The sequence below is a fragment of the Apis laboriosa genome, unplaced genomic scaffold, assembly GCF_014066325.1.
Source record: "Apis laboriosa isolate Shangri-la unplaced genomic scaffold, ASM1406632v1 scaffold1075_cov153, whole genome shotgun sequence".
NCBI classification, from domain to species: Eukaryota; Metazoa; Arthropoda; class Insecta; order Hymenoptera; family Apidae; genus Apis; species Apis laboriosa.
In genome coordinates, this window is record NW_025220756.1 from 88,479 (window position 1) to 103,508 (window position 15,030).

A 15,030-nucleotide genomic window follows, 5' to 3' on the forward strand; every position below is an offset into this window, starting at 1 on the left:
TAAGTGGACAAAAGTTAACTTTAAAACAAGAAGAGAAATTAAAAAATAAAAACATAAAAGAATATACGACACAGAATAAAACAGAAACAAACACAAGAATTGAAATTGCACAAAAAAAGAATGATAATATAGAGAAACTGAAAGAAAAAGGATCTAAAACTATTAATCCCAAAATTGAAAAACTCAGGAAAGTTGAGATAAATTCTAACAAATTTCAAACAGACAAAACAAAAGCGATAGATTATAACGTAGATGATTTGAACACGAAAGAGAGTAGTAATAAAGAAACATTAGAAAAAGATAAATGGAAGAGAATTGATGAATCAAAAAAGAATATTGAAGTCGACAATGAAAAGAAGTACAAATCAGCTGATGTAAAAGATGAAAAGATTAGTACAAGCAAAGAAGATAAAGAAAAGTTGGATAACTCAAAAATACAAGAAACAAGTATTGAAATTAAAACTCCACAGGACCAGAAATTTGGAACAGAAGCTTTGAGACACAAAGGACTTGAAATCGATATTCCAAAAATTGAATTGAAGGATGTTAAGAAAGATGATAACAAACTTCGAATAGATAAAACAAAATGGACAGACATTAATGCAGACAATTTGAAAACCAAGAAGATTGAAGATATTGTAGAAAAAGATAAGTGGAAGGGAATTGATGAGTTAAAAAAGAATACTGAAGTCGACAATGAAGAGAAGTACAAATCAGCTGAAGTAAAAGATGAGAAGATTAGTACAAGCAAAGAAGATAAAGAGAAGTTGGATAACTCAAAAATACAAGTATTGAAGAAATTAACAAGTATTGAAATTAAAACTCCACAAGACCAGAAATTTGGAACAAAAGTTTTGAGAAACAAAGGACTTGAAATCGATATTCCAAAAATTGAACTGAAGGATGTTAAGAAAGAGGATAGCAAATTTCGAATAGATAAAACAAAATGGACAGACAATTTGAAAACCAAGAAGATTGAAGATATTGTAGAAAAAGATAAATGGAAGGGAATTGATGTGTTAAAAAAGAATACTGAAGTCGACAATGAAAAGAAGTACAAATCACCTGATGTAAAAGATGAGAAGATTAGTACAAGCAAAGAAGATAAAGAAAAGTTGAATAAAGTAAAAGAAACAAATATTGAAATTAAAACTCCACAAGACCAGAAATTTGGAACAGAAGCTTTGAAAAACAAAGGACTTGAAATCGATATTCCAAAAATTGAACTGAAGAATGTTAAGAAAGAGGATAGCAAACTTCGAATAGATAAAACAAAATGGACAGACAATTTGAAAACCAAGAAGATTGAAGATATTGTAGAAAAAGGTAAGTGGAAGGGAATTGATGTGTTAAAAAAGAATACTGAAGTCGACAATGAAAAGAAGTACAAATCACCTGATGTAAAAGATGAGAAGATTAGTACAAGCAAAGAAGATAAAGAGAAGTTGAATAACTCAAAAGTTAAAGAAGCAAGTATTGAAATTAAAACTCCACAAGACCAGAAATTTGGTACAGAAGTTTTCAGAAACAAAGGACTTGATATAGTTGAATCAAAAATTGATAAATTTGGTGATATTAAGATAGATAATATTAAATTTCAAAAAGGAAAGTGGACTGATTATAGCATAAATGATTTGAATACGAAAGAGAGTAATAGTGAAGATACTTTAGAGAAATATAAATGGAAGGAATTGATGAATAGAATTGATAAATTGATAAGAAATATTGAAATCTATAATGCAAAAAAATACAATTTAGATAATATAAAAGATAAGAAAATTAGTACATGGAATAGAAACCAAGAGGGATATGATATTTCAAATATAAAAGATACAAATATTCAAACTAAAATTCCAACGAAACAGAAAATTCCTATAAAAAATTTGGAAGAGGATAAATATGAAATCATTAATCCAAAAATTATTAAACTCGGCGATATTAAGCTAGATGATAACAAATTTCAAGTAGGAAAATGGACAGATTATAACTTAGATAATTTGAAATTCAAAGAAAGTAATAATAAAGAAACTTTAGACAAAAATAAATGGAATAGAATTGATGAATCAAAAAAGAATATTGAAGTCGACAATGAAAAGAAGTATAAATCAGCTGATGTAAAAGATGAAAAGATTAATACAAGCAAAGAAGATAAAGAAAAGTTGAATAAAGTAAAAGAAACAAATATTGAAATTAAAACTCCACAAGACCAGAAATTTGGAACAGAAGTTTTGAGAAACAAAGGACTTGAAATCGATATTCCAAAAATTGAACTGAAGGATGTTAAAAAAGGTGATAACAAACTTCGAATAGATAAATGGACAGACATTAACGCAGAGAATTTGAAAACGAAGAAGATTGAAGATACTATAGAAAAAGATAAGTGGAAAGGAATTGATGAGTTAAAAAAGAATACTGAAGTCGACAATGAAGAGAAGTACAAATCAGCTGAAGTAAAAGATGAGAAGATTAGTACAAGCAAAGAAGATAAAGAGTTGAATAACTCAAAAGTAAAAGAAACAAATAGTGAAATTAAAACTCCACAGGATCAGAAATTTGGAACAGAAATTTTGAGAAACAAAGGACTTGAAATCGATATTCCAAAAATTGAACTGAAGGATGTTAAGAAAGATGATAACAAACTTCGAATAGATAAAACAAAATGGACAGACATTAATGCAGACAATTTGAAAACCAAGAAGATTGAAGATACTATAGAAAAAGATAAGTGGAAGGGAATTGATGAGTTAAAAAAGAATACTGAAGTCGACAATGAAAAGAAGTACAAATCAGCTGATATAAAAGATGAGAAGATTAGTATAAGCAAAGAAGATAAAGAGAAGTTGGATAACTCAAAAGTAAAAGAAACAAGTATTGAAATTAAAACTCCACAAGACCAGAAATTTGGAACAGAAGCTTTGAGAAACAAAGGACTTGAAATCGATATTCCAAAAGTTGAACTGAAAGATGTTAAGAAAGATGATAACAAACTTCGAATAGATAAATGGACTGACATTAACGCAGAGAATTTGAAAACCAACAAGATTGAAGATACTGTAAAAAAAGATAAGTGGAAGGGAATTGATGAGTTAAAAAAGAATAGTGAAGTCGACAATGAAGAGAAGTACAAATCAGCTGAAGTAAAAGATGAGAAGATTAGTACAAGCAAAGAAGATAAAGAGAAGTTGGATAACTCAAAAGTAAAAGAAACAGATATTGAAGCTAAAACTCCACATGAAAAGAAATTTGATATTAGAAAAGAATATGTGAAAGAAAATAAATTAAAAACTGACGATGTATTAAGACCCAAATTAAAAAATGTAGTGGAAAAAGAGTCTAAAATGAAAGATAATAACGGAAAAGAATATATATCAAATATCGATAACGAAAAATTGGGAAATGAAAATACTTTAGAAAAGGAATTTCAATTACAGAAGCTGAATAAAGGAGATAAATTAAAGTCAAAGGATTTGAAGGAGGAAAAAAATGATCAGAAAGTTTCTGTAGAAGAAGATTTGGAGACTAGGAATTCAAAAATAGAGGACACAAAGAAAGACAAATTTAGGTTGCAGAATAAGATTGGTAAAGTAATTCAGGAGAGTGACCAACTTAAAGCAGAGGATTTGAAAGTAAAGGAAATTGGATTAAAAAATTCAAGAGAAAAATATATTCTGAAAGATAAAAAAGAATCTGGGTCAGTGAATCTGAAAAATGATAAAAATCAGTTGTCAATTATTGAAAAATTCAAGTCACACCTTGATAATAATCTGTTATGGACTTCCAAGGAAAATGATAAAAATTCTGAGCAATCTGTTGTGAATGATTCAAAGAAAAAAGATATAATTCGATACAATGATAAAATATCGTTAAATGTAAAAAACGAGTCGCGTGAGAAGGATAAGAAAATCGATGATAAATATGAGAAAGGAGCAAAGAAATATGGAATTAATGAAAATTTTGAAGATTCAACTGTTAAGATTAAAAATGATAAAAACCTAAAAGAAGATTTCTGGAACAAAGATACTACATATAAGAAAGAAGATTTGTACGTGACTCGTGATAACGCGCTTGAAAATTCAAATAAGAGAAACAAATCAGGAAAACAGGATTATGAAGTGATATCTTACAAGAAGCCTTTGAACAAAGATGAAGAGCATAAAATATTCGAAAATAAAAGTAGAAATAATAATGAGAAGCTTATTTCGAACAAAGAAATAATATACAAAGATGGAAATGCTGATAAAATATCTCAATATGAAAACAAGTTAAAAGAAGATCTCATCGAGAAAAACGATGAAAATAGAATAAAGCAAACAGAGCCATCATTTGTTAAAGAAGGAATAAACGAGACAGGTAATATCCGTAAAAAGGGAAATGAAAGATTTGATAAAGAAATCCTTAAAAGTTCAAAAGTAGAAAATGATTCGTTAAAAAACGATGATAAAAATGATCTAAAATTGGAACGAACATTCGACAAAAATACATTGACGACGAAAGAAAATAATGTATTAATAAGGGGAGAGGAATTACAAACAGTTCCTATATTATCAGAGAAAACAAAAATTGCAAAAAAAAAGGAAATATTTGGAAATGCTGAAACGAATAACAAAGATAGTGTATTATCAGAGAAAACAAAATTGGAAGATAAGAAACCGCTTAACGATTTTGAAATTCATAAAGATAAAAATAAAGAATTGAAAAATAATGACATAGACGTCGCACGCGGAACAGAATTTAATAAATTACCGAAATATAAGAATAATAATACGATAAAAACGGCAAATATTGAAAACAATCGAGTTTCGAATGATATCGTTATTAATTCAAGACAAACAGATTCCGCGGATAAAATTAATAAGATATTAGGGAAGAATGGAAAGGAATCGAATAAGATTCAATTACAAAATTTAAATCGAACAATGGACTCGTTAGATATTACGATTATCGCAGGAGCAGGAAATCTTACGAATTCCAAAGGAAACGAGGAATTGTCTACAGTAGCACACGTAGCGAAACTAAATGAAAACAAAGCGCTTCACTCAAGCGAGGATGACACGTCTGAAGTGGAAACCAGCACGGGCATCAAGAGTAATTCTGACACGAGTGCAATTGTAAATAGAACTGCTGATAAAGGCCAAATCGAAATTCGTGGCTCAAGTGTGAATTTGAGCGAATTAAGTGATATAGATGTTCATCCATCTGAGCACTCTGATACGCTTGGCAAGAAAGATAATCCTTCTCCTGTATCTCGTACAATATCTGTGGACGACAACGAAATTGGTGGAAATAAGATTCCAAGATATGAAGGATCACCAAATGTAGATACTCGAAAAGAATCTAAGGAAAGTAAGAAAGAAACAGAAAGGACGAAAAAAGAATCGGAAAATGTGTTACTTTTAAATGATTCCAAGAAAAATGGAGAAGAATCTAAGAAAGAAAAGAAAATTGGGATTCAATCAGTGAAAGAATCTCCTTTAAAGGCGCAAGAAACTGCGAGCAATTTAAGCAAAGAAAGTGATTTTGAAAAGATGCGTGGTACTGATACCATTAACAAATTTGGTGATAAACCTGCGGATTCCACTACAGATATTCAAACTGATACGAAAAAGCTTAAAGAGACGGTTAAGAAAGCAGATGACAAGCTTTATACATCACGAAAAGAAGAAGCAAATTCAGAAAATACAATAGAAAATCATACGAAACCAAGAACACACGAATCATCGGAATTAAATTCAAATATTGATATTTTACCTAAAATATTAATTGGAAACAAGGAGCCAGACCTGGTGGAGAAACGTAAAACAATGTCAAATGATGATGTGAACTCGAAACAAACAACCGTTTCATCCTCTACTCGGGGATCCAAGTTCCCTGATAATAATGGTACCTTGGGGGAACGTAATATATCATCAAATACAATTAATCAAGCAGCCGAAGAAGAATTGGAGAAAGAGAAAATAACGTGGCGCAACGCGGCTGTAGATCATCCGTCCAAAGAAAATGATTCTAAAATGATTAATTTGTCATTTACCAACATAGGTAAAAATAAAATAAGCGAAGTGAAGAAGGGGGGAAGAAGTAGTTCCGTGATAACCGATGAAAAATCGAGAACTGATGATACAGAAACAAAATTTTCGAATACCATTGATTTATTAATAAAGAAAAATTCCGAAAAGCTAGATGATTATAACGCTCGATCGATTAATAAAGTTGACAAATATGGAACAAACGACTCGAGAAATCGGTTCAAAGAATCAAAGATCGATTCACCTTTTCAAAGAGATCTTAAACAGGGACGAGTTACGACGACGAGGAAGGATAAATTAAACGACTCGAGAAACGTGGAAAAAAGCGGAGAAAAAGGTGTTTGGAACGAAAGTGAATCGATTACGGGAGATTTGAATAAGAAGGAGGTGTTCAAAGAGGGATCTAACGGAGGGATCCAGGCGACTGAGAGTAATGATGTCACTGGAGAAAGTGAAGATTCATCATCCGCCCCGAAGGATGAAGTTTCATTGTCCGATTTAAGCGCGGAAAGTTTCGGGAAGAATGATAAATTGGGAAAGAAACAGCGGGGAACGTTGGATCTTTCGATCAAGGGTGGGGGAAAATCGGAAGATGAAATTATCGGAAGCGGTATGGGGGGGAGTAACAAGTACAAGACGCCATCTACAACGCGGCAATTAATCGAAGATAATGAACTCGAGCAGTTCCTCCCAACGAGTATTCAAACTGCTTTGAATACCAAAACAACCAGCCAAGTTTACCCTTCAGACGTGGATGAAAATCCAATTACATCTCGTTTACCTGAAGATGTAACGGCACATGCTTTTAATTGGACCGATAACGAACGATATAAAGTGTTACCGAATAAGGTAATTGCTTGGTTACCCGAGAAAATACAAGATAATACTCAAATTTATGACAGTAGTGCATCGCGTTCACCTAAATTAGAAATTGGGAATAAATTATCTAAATTGGAAAAACGGAAGGATGAGAAGATTGAAAAGGAAAATGAGAAAGAAAAAAAAGTCGATGTGACGAAGTTGAAAAATGTGGAAGAAGAAAAAGTGAAATCTAAGAATATTCTTAATGAATATAGCGATATTGGTATTAAGAATAATAAAAACGCATACGTTAATGAAAACGAAAGCAAGATTGGCAGCGATGCAGAAAATAATAGACGAGAGGAAAAGAATTCTTTGAACGAAAATGATAAATTGAAGGTTCAAGAGAAAAATGAGAATATAGAGAGAAAGATAAATAATAAAGATTTAACTAATAATTATGATAAAAATCTTAAATCTGAAGTATTGACAGATGTAAATGTTGCAAAAGATCGGGATAATCTGTTGAAAAATGCCAAATTAATCGAACATAAAGATATACCTGAGAAGGAAGAGAAAAATTCTGTATTAAAACTTTTATTAAATAAAGAAAAAATTAAAGTATCGAACGATAAGGTTAAAAAATTACGTATTGATGATAATGATAAAAGAGATAAGTCTATAGGAGGGCGAATAAAAATTATATCTGACAAATTAAACAAAAAGGAAAATAAAGAAACGTTCAAGACAGAATTAAATCAACAATCAAAAAATTATAAGGATAAATTACTTTCTGGTAAATATAGAATAGCAAGACCCAATGAGAATTTAGATGAAATATTGGACGATGAAACAGAAACGCAAATACAGAAAACTTTAACTGAATCTGAAATAGCGGTAACTGAGTTACCTCTATTAAAACAGAATAAGGAAGAGAATATAATAGAAGAGAAAGAGAAAACAAATTCTAAAGTGGAAGAGGAACGTACGTTAAATGAAAATCAACCTTATAAAGCAATATATAAGACAGATAACGAAACAACAATTGAAAATCAAAAAGGATATAATATTGTTTCAAACCAGTTAAATTCAACAGTGAGAGATTTGAATTTGAAGAATAAAAATGAGATATTAAAAGAACATGAAATTCAAGATAAATTCAATTTAAATACTGCTCCTAATATATTAATCAAACCTTATTATATATCTACTGTTGATAAAAATGATTTCACAAATTCAGCACTGAGTGATTCAAATAAAAAGATCTATGAATCAAAAATAGAAGATCGATTGATCGATGATCAAATGAATTTAAAGAAAAATGCTGATTCGTCAATTAAATCTACGTACATATCTGATGCAATTAAAAATGGATTAGTTCTAGATGACTCTAAAAATATCATGCATGAATCAAATATAAAGAATTCATTAAATTTTAACGTAAAAGACGATGCTCACAATGTTTTAATTAAATCTACAGATGTACCCAACGTCATTAAAAATGAATTACATAATGAATACAAGAATTCAATTTTAAGTGATTCAAGGAAAATTATACATGAACCAAAAGCAGAGAATGAATCAAAATTTGACATAAAAGACAATAATATATTTAAATTGGATAATACATCTGCAATTAATAATAATTTAAATATTAAAGATGAAAACTCAGTCTTAAATAATCCAAAACAAGTGAATTACGAATCAAACGTAAAGGATCAATCAAAATTTGATTTGAAAAAAGATATTAAATCTGCTGCAATTAATGATTTAAATATTGAATACAACGATTCAAAGGACTCAAAGATACTAAAATCGAAAATACCGAAGCTTGAGTCAAAGCTTGATTTGAAAAAAGATATTGGCTCTGATACATCAATTAAGTCTACTGCGATTAACAATAATTTAGATAATTCCAATAAACCGACTATTTTCGACTATAAATCTAATTCCATTAATAATTTAAATAAGTACGAAGAAAAAAGTGATTCAGAAAACTTAAAACCAGTAAAGAATACAGACAATGATAAAAATGATGAATCGTTCCAAATAATACAAAATCAAGGAATACCTAATATTCCTAAACCTCTCGATCAATGGGCCAACATACTGTTCGATCAACCACCACCAACGAATAAGATTCCGATAAATAATCCCTCAAAAATTCCTTCCATTCCAAGCCTAGAAAACGCACATTTCTCTTTGGACGAGAAAGAAAGAAATCTTAAGTCGAGCGGCCCTTTGTCCCATGTTTCTCAAACGACGCCATCCAACGAAATAAGCGTAGAAATTCCAAACGTTAAATTCGCAAAGAAACTGCAGCCTAGTTTCTGGAAGTTAGCAAAACCTCAGGCGGAAATCGTGAATAAGAGCGAGCAGCCCATCCCTGTATCTTTGAGCGAGTTTGAATCGCATTCAGATGAAAAAGATTCTGACAGATCAATGAAATTCTCATCTTATAGATCGCCGAGCAAAGTTTCTGGGGTCGAAACTAAGAATGACGATTTATACACCGTTCTCAAATCTCTTTCCCTGTTTACACATTTTCGAGATGATTCAAAGGATAAAAAAGTTCCAACCACGTACGACGACCGCGTATCGACCAATGAGGATGCGCCAAAAGTTGGCAGCGTTGAAAGGATGGACGATAAATCTTCGAGTATATCTCGAGTAAGTATAGTTCAAGAAAGTATAAGAGTTTATGACTTTTCGTTATTAAGAATCTTGTGACAAAGATTAGCAGCGTGTAATTTGTTTTCTTTTTTTTCTGTTTTGCAAAGGAATCAAATCGAGAAAAGGTGGATGTTTACATAGTGAAACAAGCTTCTGAAGGGCCAGTAAGAATCGCGCATATAGAAAACACGAAACCACTTGTCGTGACCAGCGAAGAGATTTCAAGAAGTTCGTACGAAAAGGTGGTCGATATATTGGAGAGAAATGGAATTAAAACTGATATATCAACAGCGCAATAATAATAAATATTTTTGATTAATAATAAAATTATTATTTCATGTGCTTAGCGTTTGTTGCAATGATTATTCAGAAAATATACGAATGTTATGATTAACGGAATCGAAAACGTAAAAAATCAGTTTCATTTTAGCTTCGTTCACGTTAATTAAGATTAATGGAGAGAATAATGGATTAAATCGTGTATATTTTACGAATCATTAAACACTATACTATATTGCATTATAATATCGAACGACTAAAATGTCAATTGTGTAATTATAAATATTCATAATTACAAAAAAAAAAAATTAAATTGTGTAAATGTTATTAATAAAAATTATAATCTGCAAGTTAATGAAAAATACATTTTTGAAACGTGTTTTTAATTACATATTCCACGTAATATGTACACGTATCAAAATTAATCATTATTAATTACACAAATACAGAAATTTTAATATAAATCAAAAGTAATTATTCTAGAAACGTAATTAAATTTCTTGAATTTCATTGAAACAACATTTTTTTCTTATTAAAAAACACGTATCTATTAATTACACGATCTATCATATTTAAAAAATTTTTTTTTCTTTTATAGTAAAATTATCATCATTTGTCACGAGTAACAAGAGAGTAAATAAGGCCGAAAGAAGAGGAATAGATGAATTGAAACGATTACAGGGCAGGAAATGCAAGGCAATGATAGCCAGTTGTCGTATTTCAAGGGTGTGTTAGACGCGAATCAATTTTGGATCAGCAATTTCGTGATCACAGGTTGTGTATGCGTTCCAATTGATTCAACGGGATAAACGGGTAAATTATTGTCCGACATATTTGCATACCGTTCTATAATCATCGTAAATTTATAGCCACATTGATCCCGTAAAAGACATAAATTTTCTCTATTAAAAAAAAAAATGATTTATTTTAAATTCAACTAATTTTCATCTCAAGTATATTTATATCTTTACATATTCTAATTTTCTAAATTTAAACTTTATTCGTTTTTAATTCGTACCAATTCAAAATTCAAAAAAAAAAAAAAAAAGATCTAATTTCACATACGAACGAATAATCGTGTTTCACGATTATGATCTAGAAAAAAAACTCTTCATCCACAAATTTCCACAACGTACAATGCAAAACTTTCTCAAAAGTTCCTCGAGAACAAAATCACAAAACTCTGTTCATGCCCTAAGGAGATCCATTTCTCGATCAAGTCTCGAAAAGCCTTCCCCAAACGTTCCTCCAAACAGCTTCCGCTTGCCGATATACCACGAAACACTCCCCGCCATCTTGACACACGAAAGTGTGTCGAAGATGTGAGCTGAATGCAGACAATATAGCATCAGAGAACAATGCCGAGGGGCGTTATTACAGAAACGTCCCTCAAAATCGGATGTTAGGTACAAAGATTATTGCGACGAAAGGGAACAAGGCTTTCGTTCCTTCCTTCCAAGAAGATGATCCGCTTGCGGTTCCATCAACGTCACACTGTGCGCCTCGATCACGATTGTTCCAACTGCCATTCTCTTGATGTAAAATGGAAACCGAGATAGAGACAGATAGATAGATAGATAGATAGATAGAGAGAAAGAGAGAGAGGAGAATACGATGTTAAAACCACGCACGGGATATGGATCTCTTTCGAGAAAAGTTGTCGCACACGTTCTCGAGTTTAAAGGGGGTGATTACGTTGAACGGTCGGCATTACCGTCGAACGACCCGGAAAACCGTCGAGGTGACCAGAGTTGGGTCAGCCAGGATATATATCGCTCCGCTCGACGATGGGTCGTGCCCATCGTGAAACTTTCTTTATGACTCTCGAGGCAAGTACAGCTTCATCATAGGCTGGGAGGGGATCAGGGCAAAAGTTTGCGGCTCGTTGGCTGGCGTATTCGTGGGCGAAACGTTTAGCGGTGGAATGACTTCTTGCGGACGATAACTGGCCGGTCGTTTAACTTTGCTTGCCGTTACACGTTGCACGTGTACAACATTGGTACAACAGAGTTGTTACATCGGGAGGGTCAATTAACCAACTTTCTTTTCGTCGGTCGAGAGAGGGGGGGGGGATGTGTACACGAGGATATGGAACCGTACGTATGAAAGTTATTAATTTCGCGTTATTAATCGGCCGAGAGCCGTGTAATTTTGTTACGTTGCCCCTTTAAGGGTTATTAGGGAAACAGCTGACAGCGTGAATACTCGTGATGGCGAAATTTCAAACAGGAGGAGGAAAAATTGAACTCACCTTGTGGAAATTTCTAGTTTATCCTGTGTGGAAATTTTAATGGAGTTTTTCAGGGAACAGGAGTGCACGATAGATTGCATTTTTATAGGGAGATGTAATGCGTATATAATAAGAGATTTGTTGAATAATAGGGTACTAAATTTTGTTGTGTATATCTTGGTTTTGTTACAGGTAATAAAAATCTTGTACAGATTGATAAGGTGAATATAATCTCGAGTGTTTTTCAGCGTGGTTTAATAAAATTTTATGAAGAAAGATATTATAGTAAGTTCCAACTTCTCTCTTTTTTATTTTTTAAAGTAAATTCAATGTATAAATTGAATATTTTTTAATTTTAATATTCATCTTCTCTATATTTTCTGAATGATGTTTAGTTACAGCCATCGTTTTTATAAATTGCAAGATGAATAATCTTTATAAACAAAGTATCATTCATTAGAAGAAGTATCAATAGAAGAATATAAATATATCGAAACAAATTTTCTTTTTTGTTACATTTCATTTAGGTTTATTGAAGAAAATATCATTTTTTGATAGTCTTTCAGATTTGATTTGGTACTTTTTCAACATAGAAATCTTATCCAATATTTGCATTTTTAAATTTCTGTTTCACATTTCTCCAGCTCTTTTAACTATTTGCATCAGTTTCAGATTTAAGAAGCTAATTGTCTTGATCTTAATTCCATATCTCTTCCTAATAATCTAATCAAAATCCAAAGTTTTCGCACAAAAAAGGTATGTATCATTAATTTCCATTTCCATACCGAATATTTGAAGACATCTCATTAGCACAAAATGAAGATCTAAAATTTTACTTTGCCATATTTTTATTCGAAATTCTTACCTCGAAGTCCGTGAAGGCTTTGTAGGTTAGGATCAGGCAACCGCCGAAGAACAGGCAGGTGGCCAGATTTCTGGTGTCGGCCAACGAGGCAACCAAAGGAACGGATCCCATCTGCCAATCATGAGACAGCGTCGCTGGACAAAGTAATAACCAACAGTGCAGGGCTGCCAGATAGCAAAACGTCAAGAATCTGAAACGAAAAAACGAGAGTTGTTCTCGTTAACGATACGACCTGATCGATACTGATGGAAAGAATAAATGGAGGTAAAAATGCAACATTGATATTTCGTACGAAAGATTCTGGTTTGCATGATTTTCGCGAAGTAATCGCATTTCGCTGCGATGCTTGTGTCGCCGCCATGCTTCTGGCACGTACAGCTTATTACTATCCGAAAACGTCAATCACGTGTCGCTGGAGTGCTTGGTCGGACGTGTCAAATCCAGATCTCTCTGGGGACTGTACGTTAAATAGCACATTTTGCATGAATCCTTTTTTGCTCTAATTACAAAATTAATGCATATTTTATCTTACTGAAATATCTTGGATACGAACGGAATTTTCTCGATCCTTGTTCCCCGCGATCAAATTAAAACGCTAATAAAAAATTAAAACGAACATCTAATCAAACCAAGAACAGTGTAAAATATGAATTTCTCTCTTTCTCTCTTGAATTTTGTTACTATTTCATACGTAACAATTTATCATAATTATCAATATAATATAATATATATATTCCATCTAAACAAGGAAAAGAATATTTTCATTAAATTAATTTAATGAAAATATATCTTGAAACTTCGTTTAAAACGATGTTTCTCGAGACGCAAAGCTGGATCAATTTCAACCATCCGATATTCAAAGCCAACCATCCTCGATTCATGAATGCATCGAATACTCATAGTTCGTAATCTCATCATTCCACTCAAGCAATTATCTTCGATACTTGAACGATCGGTCAATTCAGCCGTCCCTTTGTATTATGGCTAGAAGTCGATATCAACGATTGCCTGTTGACCACGATCTAACCTTTTTCCGCGGCCATTTTTTTTTTCTTTTTTTTCATCGCGGCTTACTCAACATCTCTTCTTTTCACCCCTCACGTATCCCATCCCAAATTCGTCGACGACACTTCGCGGAAACGAGGGATATTCGCGGTTCGATTGGAGGCGACGTTGAAGAGGTCGAACAACGCCGTTGAAGAGCCGGCCTCGAATGCTGACGCCGGGCTTCCATTTTCCCCGCCATCAGCATCCACCGATATAATCACCGATATAATGGCTGGGCGTCCCGCGGCAAGTATCTCAGCCATCTTCGAGGAGGTTAGCCTTAGTGTATCGTCGCGGCTTACTCGGCAACTCTATTGTTTGGTGTATAGAAGCGAAGGCACGCGATGCGCTCTTAAACATTCGCCCTTTTCCAAGGATCATTAATTTCATCGTCGTTGCGTTATTTTTAATTGTTGTTCTGATAAGCTATTATCAGAATTGGTAGTGAGACGATATCAGATGGGTGATCTGTGTTGTGAGATAAAGATTTTAATCTATTGGAACAGTTGGAAAAATTATTCGGGATTTGATGGTTCGTAAAAATATTTTGGAAAGGTCATTTAGGGGGAGTGAGAATCATGGTAGCATGGAAATCATGCATGGAAATTATTTTGAGAAATTTATACGTAAAGGTATATCGATCTTTCAAATAATTGTGAAATGGAAAATCTGAGATTTGTTATTATGTGAAATTATAATACAAGTTACATTGAAATACCTATAAAAATTTATTATGAATAACTGTGAGATAATAAGTTGGTATGTATATATATTTTATGCAAATTCTGGAGGATACGATTATTCGAATAATTCGAAAAACAAAAAGGAAATATGAAAAAAGAGAGAAAGGAAAAATTAGGAAATACAAATAAAACTCGTGTAAAGTGTTTCTTGTTCTCGCTCTTCTTTTTCTAATTACTTGCTGGTATATCGCATATCGTTAGTTTAACAATTGAAAATTCGTCGTATTTGTTTTAAAAAAGCCTTGCTTTGGATTATCAACACTCTACGAGATGGAATAAAAACTCATTATCTTCAAATACACGATCCTCCACTTGATTAGATATACTGCAATGCAATTAATAATCCACAGTTAAACAATAAAATTTAAA

The 15,030-nt window shown here is 32.3% G+C and overlaps 1 protein-coding gene across 1 annotated transcript in view; it reads right to left on the minus strand.

The window, feature by feature from the left end:
• Window positions 1–15,030, minus strand: part of LOC122710560 (protein O-mannosyl-transferase TMTC1-like) — a gene marked incomplete at its 5' end in the record, with an annotated part of 114,301 nt that overhangs the window by 50,826 nt on the left and 48,445 nt on the right. Inside the window, one exon of the mRNA XM_043928484.1 lies at window positions 12,872–13,061. Within this exon, the coding sequence (XP_043784419.1) occupies window positions 12,872–13,061 (190 nt within the window). The remainder of the gene's footprint in view (window positions 1–12,871; window positions 13,062–15,030) is intronic.